The following is a 17,433-nucleotide window of genomic DNA, read 5'->3' as shown; positions in this document are numbered from 1 at the left end:
CCCCTGCAGGACACTCTGTCCGCTCTGGAGAGCAGCTTCAGTGAGAGACTGATCCACCCTCGATGTTTGAAGGAAAGGTTTTGTAGGTCTTTCCTTCTGCTGCTGTCAGACTTCATAACAAACACTGTTAGTCCTGAACACTCACAATACTGACCTAACCATGTGCAATTCTGTCGTGATCACATGACATGATATATATATATATATATATATATACATATATATAATTATATATACATACATATACACATAATTATATATATATATATTATATATATATATATATATATATATATATATACATACACACACACACATATAATTATATGTATACATATATTTACACATATATAGACACACACATATATAAATATATAAGTGCCATCAGATGTGGCACACACCTGGGGGACGCTCGGTCCCTCCTGCTGTTCTGGTCTGAACGTCTCTACGTTTCATTGGTGCAGTTCTGACTGTGTTTCCTGTGTTTCTGACCACTTCCTCTTCCACTTCCTCTTCCTCCTCGTCTTCACACTTGACACTTCGCTCCAGCTGCAGATGCAGACGCTTCACTGTCGCTCAAACTATTTCTACTTCAATTTGGAATAAGTTTTGTGTGTGAGACGTCGGCGGCTCAAGGTAAAACTACTTCAACTATTCAACGTTTTTACTCGAGTCTAAACGAGAAAAGTTATTTATATGTTATTTATATGTTATATGTTATTTATATGTTATTTACATGTTATTTATATGTTATATGTTATTTACATGTTATTTACATGTTATATGTTATTTATATGAACCTTAAAACGCTTCAGTCCCTGAGAAAGAGTCCAACATGAGCTGAGTTTGTGATTTTATGATGTAAAAACTATAAAAAGCTCTCATTGTTTTAAGAATCAAACTTTTAGAATAAAAACATGAGAAAAGCCAAAGATTCACTGACGCTGTTCAGAGAAGTTCAACCACCATGAGATCCAGATGTCCCAATGTCCCAATGTCCCAATGTCCCAATGTCCCAATGTCCCAATGTGACTTTTGCTGATCAAGAGTTTGTCAAATGTCTTTGTCTTTGTCTTTGTCTTGATCTCGTCCTCTTCCTGTTTGGTCCAAGTGTTTCTGACTCGCCTTTTACGGTCACAGTTCAAATGAGGAAGTTCAGTTTTAAAAATAGCTTCACAGAACGAGACAAAAGAAACAATATTAGACATAGATTCATAAAAATGTATCTTATCTTAAAATATAAATGTGTAAAACCTGTTCATCTCCAGCCAGGAGCCACTCTGCTCCACCCGAACAGGAGGACCGCCCTGCTCCACCCGAACAGGAGGACCGCCCTGCTCCACCCGAACAGGAGGACCACTCTGCTCCACCCGAACAGAAGGACCACTCTGCTCCACCCGAACAGGAGGACCGCCCTGCTCCACCCGAACAGGAGGACCGCGCTGCTCCACCCGAACAGGAGGACCACTCTGCTCCACCCGAACAGAAGGACCGCCCTGCTCCACCCGAACAGAAGGACCACTCTGCTCCACCCGAACAGGAGGACCGCCCTGCTCCACCCGAACAGGAGGACCACTCTGCTCCACCCGAACAGAAGGACCACTCTGCTCCACCCGAACAGGAGGACCGCCCTGCTCCACCCGAACAGGAGGACCACTCTGCTCCACCCGAACAGGAGGACCACTCTGCTCCACCCGAACAGGAGGACCACTCTGCTCCACCCGAACAGGAGGACCGCCCTGCTCCACCCGAACAGGAGGACCGCGCTGCTCCACCCGAACAGGAGGACCACTCTGCTCCACTTGAACAGGAGGACCACTCTGCTCCACCCGAACATGAGGACCGCCCTGCTCCACCCGAACAGGAGGACCACTCTGCTCCACCCGAACAGGAGGACCACTCTGCTCCACCCGAACAGGAGGACCACTCTGCTCCACCCGAACAGGAGGACCACTCTGCTCCACCCGAACAGGAGGACCACTCTGCTCCACCCGAACAGGAGGACCACTCTGCTCCACCCGAACAGGAGGACCACTCTGCTCCACCCGAACAGGAGGACCACTCTGCTTCTGCTTCTGCTGCTCGTCCTGAGCTCTGGTGAGTACCACGAGGTCCTCCAGGATCCAGGAGTGTGCGTGTTTTGCGTGTGTTTTGTGTCTCAGGTGTGTGTTTTGTGTCTCAGGTGTGTGTTTTGTGTCTCAGGTGTGTCTCAGGTGTGTGTTTTGTGTCTCAGGTGTGTCTCAGGTGTGTGTTTTGTGTCTCAGGTGTGTGTTTTGTGTCTCAGGTGTGTCTCAGGTGTGTGTTTTGTGTGTGTTTTGTGTCTCAGGTGTGTGTTTTGTGTGTGTTTTGTGTCTCAGGTGTGTGTTTTGTGTGTGTTTTGTGTCTCAGGTGTGTGTTTTGTGTGTGTTTTGTGTCTCAGGTGTGTGTTTTGCGTGTGTTTTGTGTCTCAGGTGTGTGTTTTGCGTGTGTTTTGTGTCTCAGGTGTGTCTCAGGTGTGTGTTTTGTGTCTCAGGTGTGTGTTTTGTGTCTCAGGTGTGTGTTTTGTGTCTCAGGTGTGTCTCAGGTGTGTGTTTTGTGTCTCAGGTGTGTGTTTTGTGTCTCAGGTGTGTCTCAGGTGTGTGTTTTGTGTCTCAGGTGTGTGTTTTGTGTGTGTTTTGTGTCTCAGGTGTGTGTTTTGTGTGTGTTTTGTGTCTCAGGTGTGTGTTTTGTGTGTGTTTTGTGTCTCAGGTGTGTGTGGGCAGGAGGAGGTGTGTTCCAGAGCTCAGATCGACAGTTGCAGAGATTGTATCCGCGCTGGACCTTTCTGTGTCTGGTGTCAACAACTGGTTAGAACTCTTTTTACACACTACACACTACAAACTACACACTACACACACACTACACACTCTGCACACACTACACACTACACACACACTACACACCACACACTTACAGCGTGTAGTCTCTGGCCTCCACCACAGGGGGGCGGGGTTGCGGTCACCACAGGGGGCGGGGTTGCGGTCACCACAGGGGGCGGGGTTGCGGTCACCACAGGGGGCGGGGTTGCAGTCACCACAGGGGGCGGTCACCACAGGGGGCGGTCACCACAGGGGGCGGTCACCACAGGGGGGGGGGTTGCGGTCACCACAGGGGGCGGGGTTGCGGTCACCACAGGGGGCGGGGTTGCAGTCACCACAGGGGGCGGTCACCACAGGGGGCGGTCACCACAGGGGGCGGGGTTGCGGTCACCACAGGGGGCGGTCACCACAGGGGGCGGGGTTGCAGTCACCACAGGGGGGCGGGGTTGCAGTCACCACAGGGGGCGGGGTTGCGGTCACCAACGGGGGCGGGGTTGCGGTCACCACAGGGGGCGGTCACCACAGAGGGCGGTCACCACAGGGGGCGGGGTTGCGGTCACCACAGGGGGCGGTCACCACAGGGGGCGGTCACCACAGGGGGCGGTCACCACAGGGGGCGGTCACCACAGGGGGCGGGGTTGCGGTCACCACAGGGGGCGGGGTTGCGGTCACCACAGGGGGCGGGGTTGCGATCACCACAGGGGGCGGTCACCACAGGGGGCAGTCACCACAGGGGGCGGGGTTGCAGTCACCACAGGGGGCGGTCACCACAGGGGGCGGTCACCACAGGGGGCGGTCACCACAGGGGGCGGTCACCACAGGGGGGGGGGTTGCGGTCACCACAGGGGGCGGGGTTGCGGTCACCACAGGGGGCGGGGTTGCGGTCACCACAGGGGGCGGTCACCACAGGGGGCGGTCACCACAGGGGGCGGTCACCACAGGGGGCGGGGTTGCGGTCACCACAGGGGGCGGTCACCACAGGGGGCGGGGTTGCGGTCACCACAGGGGGCGGGGTTGCGGTCACCACAGGGGGCGGTCACCACAGGGGGCGGGGTTGCGGTCACCACAGGGGGCGGTCACCACAGGGGGCGGTCACCACAGGGGGACCACTGTTCCCTGGTCCAGTCTGAGGCGATATATAACGACATAGAGAAGTCTTAATATTTGACACTTTTTCCTTAAACAAAGAGTTAAAATGAGCAGATACATTTCCTCAGAGGGTCAGGGTTAGGTCAGGGTTAACTTAACCCTGACCTAACCCTGACCGTACATTTGGTCAGTTCTGACCTATAAATTGCCCTTGAAACATTCTTAATACTTCAAAACCTTCGAGTTCAAAAGAGTTCAAAAATCCAACATGGCTGTTCCTGCCTTTGTTTCATATCTGAGCGATGACGGGGTGATTATATATAATATATATATATATATATATAAAATGTATATATATATATATAATCCTCTTCATCCATATTTAGACGTATCGTCCTGTAGAATGTTGTGGTGGAGCGAAATGTCAGCCCCGCCTTAAAGCTCCGCCCACTGCAATTATCCACTTCTCGTTGTTGGTCAAACTTGACACCAGAGGAAGTGTCTGACGCTGCTGTCTCCTCAGAACTTCACCAAACAGGGCGAGCAGGAGGAGGTGCGCTGCGACACTCAGGCCAAACTGAGAGCGCGAGGTTGCCATGGCGACAACATCATCACCGTCTTAAACCAGCAGATGGTCACCAAGGACCAACCTCTGACCCAAACCTTTGACCAGAAGGACAAGGAACCCGTCCAACTCAGCCCCCAAGAGGTCCGCCTGAAGCTCCGGCCCGGTAACCACTAACACCTGTCACACCTGTCACACCTGTCACGCCTGTCTCACCTCTCTCACCTGTAACACCTGTCTCACCTGTCTCACCTCTCTCACCTGTCTCACCTGTCTCACCTCTCTCACCTGTCTCACCTGCCATACGCATGGAACACCTGTCTCACCTGTAAAACTTGTCTCACCTGTAACACTTGTCTCACCTGTCTCACCTGTAACACTTGTCTCACCTGTAACACCTGTCTCACCTGTAACACCTGTCTCACCTGTAACACCTGTCTCACCTGTAACACCTGTAACACCTGTAACACTTGTGTGGGTGCTGAGGTCCTGAATTGCCAATGGTGTTACTCGTGCACTTGTAGATGAGCAATAACCCCACGTACTCCGATGTAAAAGTCGTTCTGAGCATTTATTCCACAATGAGAACAAAAATTACTGGAGAAATCCAAAGCTGGCTATTCTCAAAAACAAAACGCTACGGTAAGAAAACCATATGTCTCCTCCGTCTCTGTGTCCTCCGTCTCTGTGTCCTCCGTCTCTGTGTCCTCCGTCTCTGTGTCCTCCGTCTCTGTGTCCTTAGTTTGCGTGTGTACCTGGCCACGCCCCCTGAGTGCTGTCCCTCTTAAAGCGACGGGAACCCAACCACACCAGGGCAGGCAAATTACCACTAATAAATGTTACAAATATAACAAATGTAATCGAATAATCTAGCCTTTCCAAACAACCAAAAATATTCATTAGTAAAACATAAATTTACACATCTATAACGAAATATCAAGTTTTCCAAATTAACATAAATATATAACTAAACTTGGCTCCCACATACCGGCCCCTAATTGTGACCCTATAACACAATTATCAAACATAAACATGTGGAGTCAAAGTATTCAAATATTCTGCATGTCAGAACTTAGTCTTAAAGTGACTGTCTCAGTCTGCTTCTTGTAAGAGACAAAGCTTTGTAATTGGCCTGTCCAATGTTCTCTTGTCCAGCGCTTCCAGAATTTTTCTTCAATCTTGGAAACATCCGTTTCCTTTTCAACCTCATCCTGAGCTTTAGTAGCGTTCAGCTCTTTCCTTTTTTCGACACAGTTTCAGCAGAATGCTCTTGAATTTTAGCATCCATGCTACTGCTTTCTTGAGGCAAAACCACACAGAGAAGTACTGAAGGAAATCCTGTACTGCATCTCTATGTTCTTCAATTGCCTTGGCACAGAAAATGGTATTTTTTACCTTTGGATCTTCTGTGGCGAGGTTTCCAAGGTGTTGCATGTGCCCGGGCTTACGGAGGAAATCCGGCCCCTGTAACAGCTGATCATTTATTGTGGTGCCCTGGTATGACGCTCCACGGTCAAACACCACTCTCAGTTTGTGCTTCTTGGGATGATAAACCTTGTGATGCGGCAGGTGCCAAACTTTACCATCATTGCAACTAAGGTCCTTGTCGGGAACTTTCACAGCGTATCCTGTTTTGATTATGTTACATGTGAAAGCTGAGTATTCTGCATGGAATGAAGGATTCTTCACAAGCTTCTGCTTTAAGTTTAAAGCGCGCTGCTCTGCTACTTTGTGGTTACGAGGCATTTGAACGTGTTGGTTCCGCAATGGCAGGGCGATACTGTAATGTCCATCCACTATTTTAGTCAACTGATTAGTTATATCAAGAAACTGCAAGTCTTCTCTTGACATTTCCTGCTTTTCATCCTTTCCATCCTTTCCACACTCCGGGAAGTCACTCTTGAACTGCTGACTCCAGAGCTCGTCGACTCTGCTGACTGATATGCGATTGGCTGAAACCTGTATCAGCCCACTTGTTGAACTTTGAGGAGCTTGTCCTCTAATAGGTTCACTGATAGTCCAGCCGAGCCTTGTCTTTACAGCATATGGACCACCCTTTTCACTTGCAATAACCTGCCAAGGTTCGATAGCTTTAGGTGCATTGGTTCCAATAAGAAGACCAATCTTTGCATCAATCTTGGGGAGAGAAACTTGCTGAAGGTACGACCACTTGTTCACGTACTCTTGTGAAGGAATGTTGTCGACAGATGCCGGAATGTCACTGTGGCTGTACATATCTGGCAGTTCAAAAAAGTCATTGTCGTCCAAACTGCTCACTTCCAAGCCAGACACAATACGGCTATTGACGACCCTTTCTGTTCCCATAGTTTTCAGCAAAATGCTTGTGTTTCTTCCAGTGAGGTTAAGCTCCTGCATTAACTCTTCAGTACAAAAGCAGGCAGTACTTCCAGGGTCGAGGAAAGCGTGAGTTTGTGTCACCCTTTGTCCTCTTTTCGATTTGATTTTGACTGGAACTATTGCCAAAATGTGCTCCATGTCCTCTGCACCAAACGCTGATGAATCCATTCCCACGAATCCACTCACAATTGACTCTGATGGTCTGTCTTCATTTCCACTTGATTCTACTTCAGAATCTGCATCTTTGGTTCTTGTCTTTATGTGTAGCACAGTAGGATGCAACTGTGAGCAAACCTGGCAACTTGCTTTCTCCTTGCATGAGTTACTCATGTGTCCCTGTTTCAGGCAACCAAAGCACAGACCTTTAGTTCGTAAAAAGTCAATCTTTTCTTTATGAAGGCATTTCTTTAGCTTTCTGCACTGTTCCATAGCATGCTCAGCATCATGGCAGAAGAGACAGGGTTTAGAAAATGCACAAACCGTTGCTCTTGGATTAGTGTCTTGGTAATAGTTGGTGATAGTTGCTGCCGTAGTGAAGCCTTTCCTGCTGCTACTCCTTTGCAACCTCTCGTCCACTTGACCTTTACCATGACCCCTTGCTGCGCCATCTTTAATGTCTCCAAACAGTGGGTGCAAAACTTCTTTGGCTTGCTTGTTGACAAATTTCACAATGTCTTTGAATCTGGCTCTGCGCTGGTCCCACTCTTCTATTACACACGCATGTGTTCTCCACCTTTCTCTCAGTTTGTATGGAAGCTTGGCGATGATAGCACGCATATTGGCCGTGTTATCCAACTCCTCCATAAACTCCACGTCATTCATTGCGTTGCGACATCCTGTGAGATAGAGGCCAAAAGCTTGGAGAGCTTCTCCATCGTCCGACTTGATGGTGGGCCAGTCCAGAGCTTTGTTGATGTATGCCACTGAAATCCTGTAGGCATTTCCAAAGTGCTCTTCCAAGAGTCTTTTTGCTTCGTTATACCCGCGTGTGGGTTCCATGTGTAAACAACTCCTAATCAACTCCCTTGGTTGTCCACTTGTATACTGCTCCATGTAGTACAGTCTGTCCTTGTTACTTTCAGTCTTATCCTCCGCACCATGTTCAAATGCTCTGATGAACAGCCGATAATCCAAAGGGTCCCCTCTAAACACAGGAATGTTCTGAGGCGGTAGGGTAGCTAACCGTTGCTGCTTTATTAGCATTTCAATAACATCTTGTAATCCATTTGCTGACTGTGATGTCATAGTGTCAGCAAAACTTGTTCTTTGTACACTTTGTGTGCCAGCGTGCTGCGCCTGCCTTTGTTGTGCTGGCAGTTAACTCTGTGACTGCCTGGGAGCTGGTAAGTTGTGAATTCTGTTAGACTCAGCGTAAGCGTTCATTCCATTACGAACAGATACTTTGGAGTCACGGTCTTCGTAATCGCTTAGGATTTTGATCTTTGCCTCATTTTCTGCAAGAGCCGTTTGGATTTCAAACTCCTGTTTTTCTCTTTCAAGCTCCTGGTTTTTTCTTTTAAGTTTAGACTCCTTTTCCTCCAATATTTGTTTCTGTTTCAAAGAAGATGCTTTAATCAGCAGTGCAGCTCGTTCTAGCTCCACCTTTAGGCGAGCGGATGAAGCTGCTGATGCACGAGATGAGCGTCCTAATGCATTTGAACAATTAGAGCCTGATGCATTTGAGATGCTGTCCGATGGTTGCACCTCCTCTCTGTATTTCAAAACTTCTGATTTCTGCAAAACAGCCTTTTTAATCCAACCGTGAGCTGTTTCTGCAAAGATCTTGAAAGAATTGGCCTTGGGTTCGATCCAGGACTCTTGATCTCTGTTCATATCGTCCTCCGATATTTGTTGAAGTTGTCCTTTAACATTGATGTTCAGGTCACAAAACTCTCCAAACAGTCTATTAAAATCTTCCATCAACTGTTTGGTTTTCTCCAAGCAAGAATCCTCTTCACTTTCCATTAATTGGCGCACCTGGTTCATTGTGCCTGTTAGCTTAGCTAACTTAGCTCTCCTGAGGCTAATAGCACGATGCAGCCTTTCCTCCTGTGCTTTAGGTGTAACCTTTACAGTCCTGACACCCACCACAGAGTCTGTGTCTTCTTCTCTGTTTATCTCCATTGTATTGTTAGCAGAGTAGCAACAGAAAAGTCTTTTATTCCTTGAGTTAGCTTGACCAGTAGCCCACTTGGCACAATGACAATGCGCTTTTTGTATTAACAAGTTCCACTTTACTCACGTTCATCACAACTTGAATTATTTCCTTTGTTCTTCCAAATGTGTCCACAAACGTCCAAGGTCCACAATGAGCTGGGTTTTCTTACAAATGTGGGTGCTGAGGTCCTGAATTGCCAATGGTGTTACTCGTGCACTTGTAGATGAGCAATAACCCCACGTACTCCGATGTAAAAGTCGTTCTGAGCATTTATTCCACAATGAGAACAAAAATTACTGGAGAAATCCAAAGCTGGCTATTCTCAAAAACAAAACGCTACGGTAAGAAAACCATATGTCTCCTCCGTCTCTGTGTCCTCCGTCTCTGTGTCCTCCGTCTCTGTGTCCTCCGTCTCTGTGTCCTCCGTCTCTGTGTCCTCCGTCTCTGTGTCCTCCGTCTCTGTGTCCTTAGTTTGCGTGTGTACCTGGCCACGCCCCCTGAGCGCTGTCCCTCTTAAAGCGACGGGAACCCAACCACACCAGGGCAGGCAAATTACCACTAATAAATGTTACAAATATAACAAATGTAATCGAATAATCTAGCCTTTCCAAACAACCAAAAATATTCATTAGTAAAACATAAATTTACACATCTATAACGAAATATCAAGTTTTCCAAATTAACATAAATATATAACTAAACTTGGCTCCCACAACTTGTCTCACCTGTAACACTTGTCTCACCTGTAACACCTATAACACCTGTCTCACCTGTTACACTTGTCTCACCTGTAACACCTGTACCACCCGTCTCACCTGTAACGCCTGTAAACTTGTCTCACCTGTAACACCCGTCTCACCTGTAACACCTGTACCACCCGATTCACCTGTAACACTTGTCTCACCTGTCACACCTCTCTCACCTGTCTCACCTGCCATACGCTTAGACCACCTGTCTCACCTGTAACAGCTGGTAACACCTGACGCTAGCAGCAGCTGGTAGCACCTGACGCTAGCAACAGCTGGTAGCACACAATGCTAGCAACAGCTGGTAGCACCTGACGCTAGCAGCAGTTGGTAGCACCTGACGCTAGCAGCAGCTGGTAGCACCTGACGCTAGCAACAGCTAGTAGCACATAATGCTAGCAACAGCTGGTAACACCTGACGCTAGCAGCAGCTGGTAGCACCTGACGCTAGCAGCAGCTGGTAGCACCTGACGCTAGCAACAGCTGGTAGCACATAATGCTAGCAACAGCTGGTAGCACCTGACGCTAGCAGCGGCTGGTAGCACCTGACGCTAGCAGCAGCTGGTAGCACCTGACGCTAGCAACAGCTGGTAGCACATAATGCTAGCAACAGCTGGTAGCACCTGATGCTAGCAACAGCTGGTAGCACATAATGCTAGCAACAGCTGGTAGCACCTGACGCTAGCAACAGCTGGTAGCACATAATGCTAGCAACAGCTGGTAGCACCTGACGCTAGCAGCAGCTGGTAGCACCTGACGCTAGCAGCAGCTGGTAGCACCTGACGCTAGCAGCAGCTGGTAGCACCTGACGCTAGCAACAGCTGGTAGCACATAATGCTAGCAGCAGCTGGTAGCACCTGACGCTAGCAGCAGCTGGTAGCACCTGACGCTAGCAGCAGCTGGTAGCACCTGACGCTAGCAACAGCTGGTAGCACATAATGCTAGCAACAGCTGGTAGCACCTGACGCTAGCAACAGCTGGTAGCACATAATGCTAGCAACAGCTGGTAGCACCTGACGCTAGCAGCAGCTGGTAGCACCTGACGCTAGCAGCAGCTGGTAGCGTCAGGTGCGCGTCATCTGTCTCATCTGTCTGAGCTAAAGTCCTGGAGCACAGATCCAGACCACTTTGGGTCCAAGGTCCAGAGACTTAAGACTGAGGCTCACTTTAGGACCCACACACTAAATGGTGCCCTCTGTCCACAGGTTTGCCGGTCTCATTCCCGGTCAGGTTTAAGCGGGTGGAGGGTTACCCTGTGGACCTCTACTACCTCATGGACTTGTCCTTCTCCATGAACGACGACCTGCAGAATGTGAAGAAGCTCGGGAACGAGCTGTTCACTGCTCTGAAGAAAATCACCACGCACGGCCGCATCGGTAACTGAACTGGGACTGAACCGGGACTGAACCACTGCCCTGTCCGTGTCTCAGTCTCTACTTTTGTCCAGGTTTTGGGACTTTCGTGGATAAGACGGTTCTTCCGTACACAAACACAAACCCGCAGAAGCTTCTCAGACCGTGTGATAACGACATGGTTCAGTGCCAGGCAGCGTTCGGATACCGTCACGTCCTCAGCATCACGGACCGTGAAGACCGCTTCAGTTCTGAGGTCCAAAAACAACACATCTCCGGGAACTTGGACTCTCCAGAAGGAAGTCTGGATGCCATGATGCAGGCCACCGTCTGCGGGGTGAGAACCAGCCACTGAAATGTACCTGGATAGGGCATTATGTAAATCTGCTGTGAGTTGGACTATTGGCCACTCTGTGGTACTGCACCAAACCTACCACTGAAGTACCAAAGCTATTGTTAATTATCATGAATCCATGAATCATACACTATTGTAGCTTCCACCAAACACCAGTGACTGCTCCATAAATAATCCGGAGCCTCATAAAGTTCACTTTTGTTCAGTGTTTTTCGTGGATTCTCTGGCCTCAGCCTGAACTAGCCTAGCTTAGCCTAGCGTAGCCGCTACGTCATGGCTGAATCTCCCTCTGCCTTTACCTGCTCAAGTTGTCATATGTCGAGTCAGAACCCTGGCTCTTTCTAACCCTGACCCTCTGACGACAGGTGCGTGACGTGCAGTGCAGTGGTAGCTTTGGTTGCCAGGGTTACGGAGTTAGAAGATTCGCCGCAGGTTGCAGTGTTAGCGTTAGCAGTGCAAGCTAGGCTAAGAATAGACCCCCAGTACCTCCCGTGCAGCCGGGACTAGACCAGGAACAAAATAGGGACCAATTCATGACAGTTCAGAGCTCTGTTCTGTGCTACCAGCTGCTGCTAGCGTTAGATGCTACCAGCTGCTGCTAGCGTCAGGTGTTACCAGCTGCTGCTAGCGTCAGGTGTTACCAGCTGATGCTAGCGTCAGGTGCTACCAGCTGCTGCTAGCATCAGGTGCTACCAGCTGTTGCTAGCATTATGTGCTACCAGCTGCTGCTAGTGTTAGATGCTACCAGCTGCTACTAGCGTCAGGTGCTACCAGCTACTGCTAGCGCCAGGTGCTACCAGCTGTTGCTAGCATTATGTGCTACCAGCTTCTGCTAGCTTTAGATGCTACCAGCTGCTGCTAGCGTCAGGTGTTACCAGCTGCTGCTAGTGTCAGTTGCTACCAGCTGCTGCTAGAGTCAGGTGCTACCAGCTGTTGCTAGCATTATGTGCTACCAGCTGCTGCTAGAGTCAGGTGCTACCAGCTGTTGCTAGCATTATGTGCTACCAGCTGCTGCTAGCGTCAGGTGTTACCAGCTGATGCTAGCGTCAGGTGTTACCAGCTGCTGCTAGCGTCAGGTGTTACCAGCTGCAGAGCAGCAGTGTAAGACGCTCCTCTCTGTCACTGAGCTCCCGCCCTCCTCTCATGTTAACCCCACCCATGTTAACCCCACCCATGTTAACTCCACCCACCCATGTTAACTCCACCCACCCATGTTAACCCCACCCACCCATGTTAACCCCACCCATGTTAACTCCACCCACCCATGTTAACTCCACCCACCCATGTTAACTCCACCCACCCATGTTAACTCCACCCACTCATGTTAACCCCACCCACCCATGTTACCTGTCACACCTCCAGGAGCACAGAGGTGGTGGTGTGGCAGTGATCTCACACTCAAGCGACTCATGAGCCCTAAAACTAACAATGCATTTCACTCATTTGAAAGCCTTATGCTGTCAATCACATGTCCAAATATGAAAAACCAAAAAGGAGTTTTGTTCATAGTTATCTACCGACCTCCTGGTCCATATTCAGAGTTTGTAACAGAGTTTTCTGACTTTATATCAAACTTAGTGTTAGCCTGGGATAAAATAGTTATAGTTGGAGACTTTAATATCCACGTGAACATGAGTGATGACTCTCTCAGAATTGCCTTCAGCGCCTTGTTAGACAGCATTGGTTTCACTCAGAATGTAAATAAACCGACTCACACTCACAAGAACACTCTGGATCTTGTCCTAACGTATGGAACAGAGATTAGTGACCTCATGGTCCTCCCTCAAAGCTCTATATTGTCAGATCATTTCCTAATTACCTTTCAGTTTATTCTTAAAGATCATCCAGTCCCACAAAATAAAGTTATAATGAAAAGGACAATATCTGAAAAATCTATCTCAAAATTCAAAGAAATAATAGAGCCAATATTCAGAGACATGTCATGTGATCACGTCATGTGATCACGTCATGTGATCATGTCATGTGATGTCATGTGATCACGTCATGTGATCACGTCATGTGATCATGTCATGTGATGTCATGTGATCACGTCATGTGATCACGTCATGTGATCACGTCATGTGATCACGTCATGTGATCATGTCATGTGATCGCGTCATGTGATCGTGTCATGTGATCGCGTCATGTGATCACGTCATGTGATCATGTCATGTGATGTCATGTGATCACGTCATGTGATCACGTCATGTGATCACGTCATGTGATCACGTCATGTGATCATGTCATGTGATCGTGTCATGTGATCGTGTCATGTGATCGCGTCATGTGATCGCGTCATGTGATCGTGTCATGTGATCGTGTCATGTGATCGTGTCATGTGATCGTGTCATGTGATCGTGTCATGTGATCGTGTCATGTGATCGTGTTGGGGGAAGTGACCGGTCTGACCACTTGACCATGAGTTCTCTGAAGTCTGCTCTTGACGCTGCAGCTCAGCTAAAACAGAAGGTCATTAGTTCAAAGCGCCTCCTCCTGGTACAACCAAGAACTGCACTCACATGATCAAAGAGCCTTTGGCCCCTCCCAAACAGAAGAGTCTCTAAAAGCTCCTGTCCAATCAGCAGGCTCCGTGTGGGGCCCAAACCAGAGACTACTCACATCTAAGAGATTGTTAACAAAAGTAGTTTTCTGTCCATAAGAACTGGGACACATCTGTACCGGGGACATCTGTACCGGGGACATATGTACCGGGGACATATGTACCGGGGACATCTGTACCGGGGACATCTGTACCGGGGACATATGTACCGGGGACATATGTACCGGGGACATCTGTACCGGGGACATATGTACCGGGGACATCTGTACCGGGGACATATGTACCGGGGACATATGTACCGGGGACATCTGTACCGGGGACATCCGGTACATCTGTACCGGGGACATATGTACCGGGGACATATGTACCGGGGACATCTGTACCGGGGACATATGTACCGGGGACATATGTACCGGGGACATATGTACCGGGGACATCTGTACCGGGGACATCTGTACCGGGGACATCTGTACCGGGGACACATGTACCGGGGACATATGTACCGGGGACATCTGTACCGGGGACATATGTACCGGGGACATCTGTACCGGGGACACATGTACCGGGGACACATGTACCGGGGACATCGATGAACGTGACTGAACAAGGCGCCATCGTCCTGGAAGTCACATCTCAAAATGTTTAAAGAAATTTTCTGGTCCTGACTCGGTCTCTTGTCTCTTGTCTCTTGTCTCTTGTCTCTTGTCTCTTGTCTCTTGTCTCTTGTCCAGGATCAGGTCGGTTGGAGGAACAGCAGCACGAGGCTCATCGTCCTCACGACAGACGCCGGGTTCCACATGGCCGGAGACGGACGACTGGCCGGGATCCTGGACCCCAACGACGAACACTGTCACCTGAGAGAGAATCTATACACCAGCAGCACCCACATGGTACCTGTACACCAGCAGCACCCACATGGTACCTGTACACCAGCAGCACCCACATGGTACCTGTACACCAGCAGCACCCACATGGTACCCAGGGTCTCCACTGTTCAAGAACAGGACTAAATTAGGATCTGAACAGGTTTAAGGAGGATCTGAACAGGTTTAAGGAGGTTCTGAGCAGGTTTAAGGAGGATCTGAGCAGGTTTAAGGAGGATCTGAGCAGGTTTAAGGAGGTTCTGAGCAGGTTTAAGGAGGATCTGAGCAGGTTTAAGGAGGTTCTGAGCAGGTTTAAGGAGGATCTGAGCAGGTTTAAGGAGGTTCTGAGCAGGTTTAAGGAGGATCTGAGCAGGTTTAAGGAGGTTCTGAGCAGGTTTAAGGAGGATCTGAACAGGTTTAAGGAGGATCTGAGCAGGTTTAAGGAGGTTCTGAGCAGGTTTAAGGAGGATCTGAGCAGGTTTAAGGAGGTTCTGAGCAGGTTTAAGGAGGATCTGAACAGGTTTAAGGAGGATCTGAACAGGTTTAAGGAGGATCTGAGCAGGTTTAAGGAGGATCTGAGCAGGTTTAAGGAGGATCTGAGCAGGTTTAAGGAGGATCTGAGCAGGTTTAAGGAGGTTCTGAGCAGGTTTAAGGAGGTTCTGAACAGGTTTAAGGAGGATCTGAACAGGTTTAAGGAGGATCTGAGCAGGTTTAAGGAGGATCTGAACAGGTTTAAGGAGGATCTGAGCAGGTTTAAGGAGGTTCTGAGCAGGTTTAAGGAGGATCTGAACAGGTTTAAGGAGGATCTGAGCAGGTTTAAGGAGGTTCTGAGCAGGTTTAAGGAGGATCTGAACAGGTTTAAGGAGGATCTGAGCAGGTTTAAGGAGGATCTGAGCAGGTTTAAGGAGGTTCTGAGCAGGTTTAAGGAGGTTCTGAGCAGGTTTAAGGAGGATCTGAGCAGGTTTAAGGAGGTTCTGAGCAGGTTTAAGGAGGATCTGAACAGGTTTAAGGAGGATCTGAACAGGTTTAAGGAGGATCTGAACAGGTTTAAGGAGGTTCTGAGCAGGTTTAAGGAGGATCTGAGCAGGTTTAAGGAGGATCTGAGCAGGTTTAAGGAGGTTCTGAGCAGGTTTAAGGAGGTTCTGAGCAGGTTTAAGGAGGATCTGAACAGGTTTAAGGAGGATCTGAGCAGGTTTAAGGAGGTTCTGAGCAGGTTTAAGGAGGATCTGAGCAGGTTTAAGGAGGTTCTGAGCAGGTTTAAGGAGGATCTGAGCAGGTTTAAGGAGGTTCTGAGCAGGTTTAAGGAGGATCTGAACAGGTTTAAGGAGGATCTGAACAGGTTTAAGGAGGATCTGAGCAGGTTTAAGGAGGATCTGAGCAGGTTTAAGGAGGTTCTGAGCAGGTTTAAGGAGGATCTGAGCAGGTTTAAGGAGGTTCTGAGCAGGTTTAAGGAGGATCTGAGCAGGTTTAAGGAGGTTCTGAGCAGGTTTAAGGAGGATCTGAACAGGTTTAAGGAGGATCTGAGCAGGTTTAAGGAGGTTCTGAGCAGGTTTAAGGAGGATCTGAGCAGGTTTAAGGAGGTTCTGAGCAGGTTTAAGGAGGATCTGAACAGGTTTAAGGAGGATCTGAACAGGTTTAAGGAGGATCTGAGCAGGTTTAAGGAGGATCTGAGCAGGTTTAAGGAGGATCTGAGCAGGTTTAAGGAGGATCTGAGCAGGTTTAAGGAGGTTCTGAGCAGGTTTAAGGAGGTTCTGAACAGGTTTAAGGAGGATCTGAACAGGTTTAAGGAGGATCTGAGCAGGTTTAAGGAGGATCTGAACAGGTTTAAGGAGGATCTGAGCAGGTTTAAGGAGGTTCTGAGCAGGTTTAAGGAGGATCTGAACAGGTTTAAGGAGGATCTGAGCAGGTTTAAGGAGGTTCTGAGCAGGTTTAAGGAGGATCTGAACAGGTTTAAGGAGGATCTGAGCAGGTTTAAGGAGGATCTGAGCAGGTTTAAGGAGGTTCTGAGCAGGTTTAAGGAGGTTCTGAGCAGGTTTAAGGAGGATCTGAGCAGGTTTAAGGAGGTTCTGAGCAGGTTTAAGGAGGATCTGAACAGGTTTAAGGAGGATCTGAACAGGTTTAAGGAGGATCTGAACAGGTTTAAGGAGGTTCTGAGCAGGTTTAAGGAGGATCTGAGCAGGTTTAAGGAGGATCTGAGCAGGTTTAAGGAGGTTCTGAGCAGGTTTAAGGAGGTTCTGAGCAGGTTTAAGGAGGATCTGAACAGGTTTAAGGAGGATCTGAGCAGGTTTAAGGAGGTTCTGAGCAGGTTTAAGGAGGATCTGAGCAGGTTTAAGGAGGTTCTGAGCAGGTTTAAGGAGGATCTGAGCAGGTTTAAGGAGGTTCTGAGCAGGTTTAAGGAGGATCTGAACAGGTTTAAGGAGGATCTGAACAGGTTTAAGGAGGATCTGAGCAGGTTTAAGGAGGATCTGAGCAGGTTTAAGGAGGTTCTGAGCAGGTTTAAGGAGGTTCTGAACAGGTTTAAGGAGGATCTGAACAGGTTTAAGGAGGATC

General features: G+C 48.7%; 1 protein-coding gene across 1 annotated transcript in view; it reads left to right on the top strand.

The window, feature by feature from the left end:
- The first annotated feature begins 1,621 nt into the window (after positions 1-1,621).
- itgb2 (integrin, beta 2) overlaps positions 1,622-17,433 on the top strand; it is a 35,190-nt gene continuing 19,378 nt past the window's right edge. The window contains exons 1-6 of the mRNA XM_072445379.1: positions 1,622-2,097; positions 2,728-2,825; positions 4,450-4,657; positions 10,959-11,129; positions 11,201-11,442; positions 14,752-14,910. Of these exons, the coding sequence (XP_072301480.1) occupies positions 1,836-2,097; positions 2,728-2,825; positions 4,450-4,657; positions 10,959-11,129; positions 11,201-11,442; positions 14,752-14,910 (1,140 nt within the window). The 5' untranslated portion in view covers positions 1,622-1,835. The remainder of the gene's footprint in view (positions 2,098-2,727; positions 2,826-4,449; positions 4,658-10,958; positions 11,130-11,200; positions 11,443-14,751; positions 14,911-17,433) is intronic.

Source organism: Eucyclogobius newberryi, unplaced genomic scaffold, assembly GCF_026437365.1.
Source record: "Eucyclogobius newberryi isolate DKJ021-1_F unplaced genomic scaffold, fEucNew1.0.hap1 SCAF_14, whole genome shotgun sequence".
NCBI lineage: Eukaryota > Metazoa > Chordata > Actinopteri > Gobiiformes > Gobiidae > Eucyclogobius > Eucyclogobius newberryi.
This window is presented reverse-complemented; position numbering and strand designations above follow the sequence as displayed.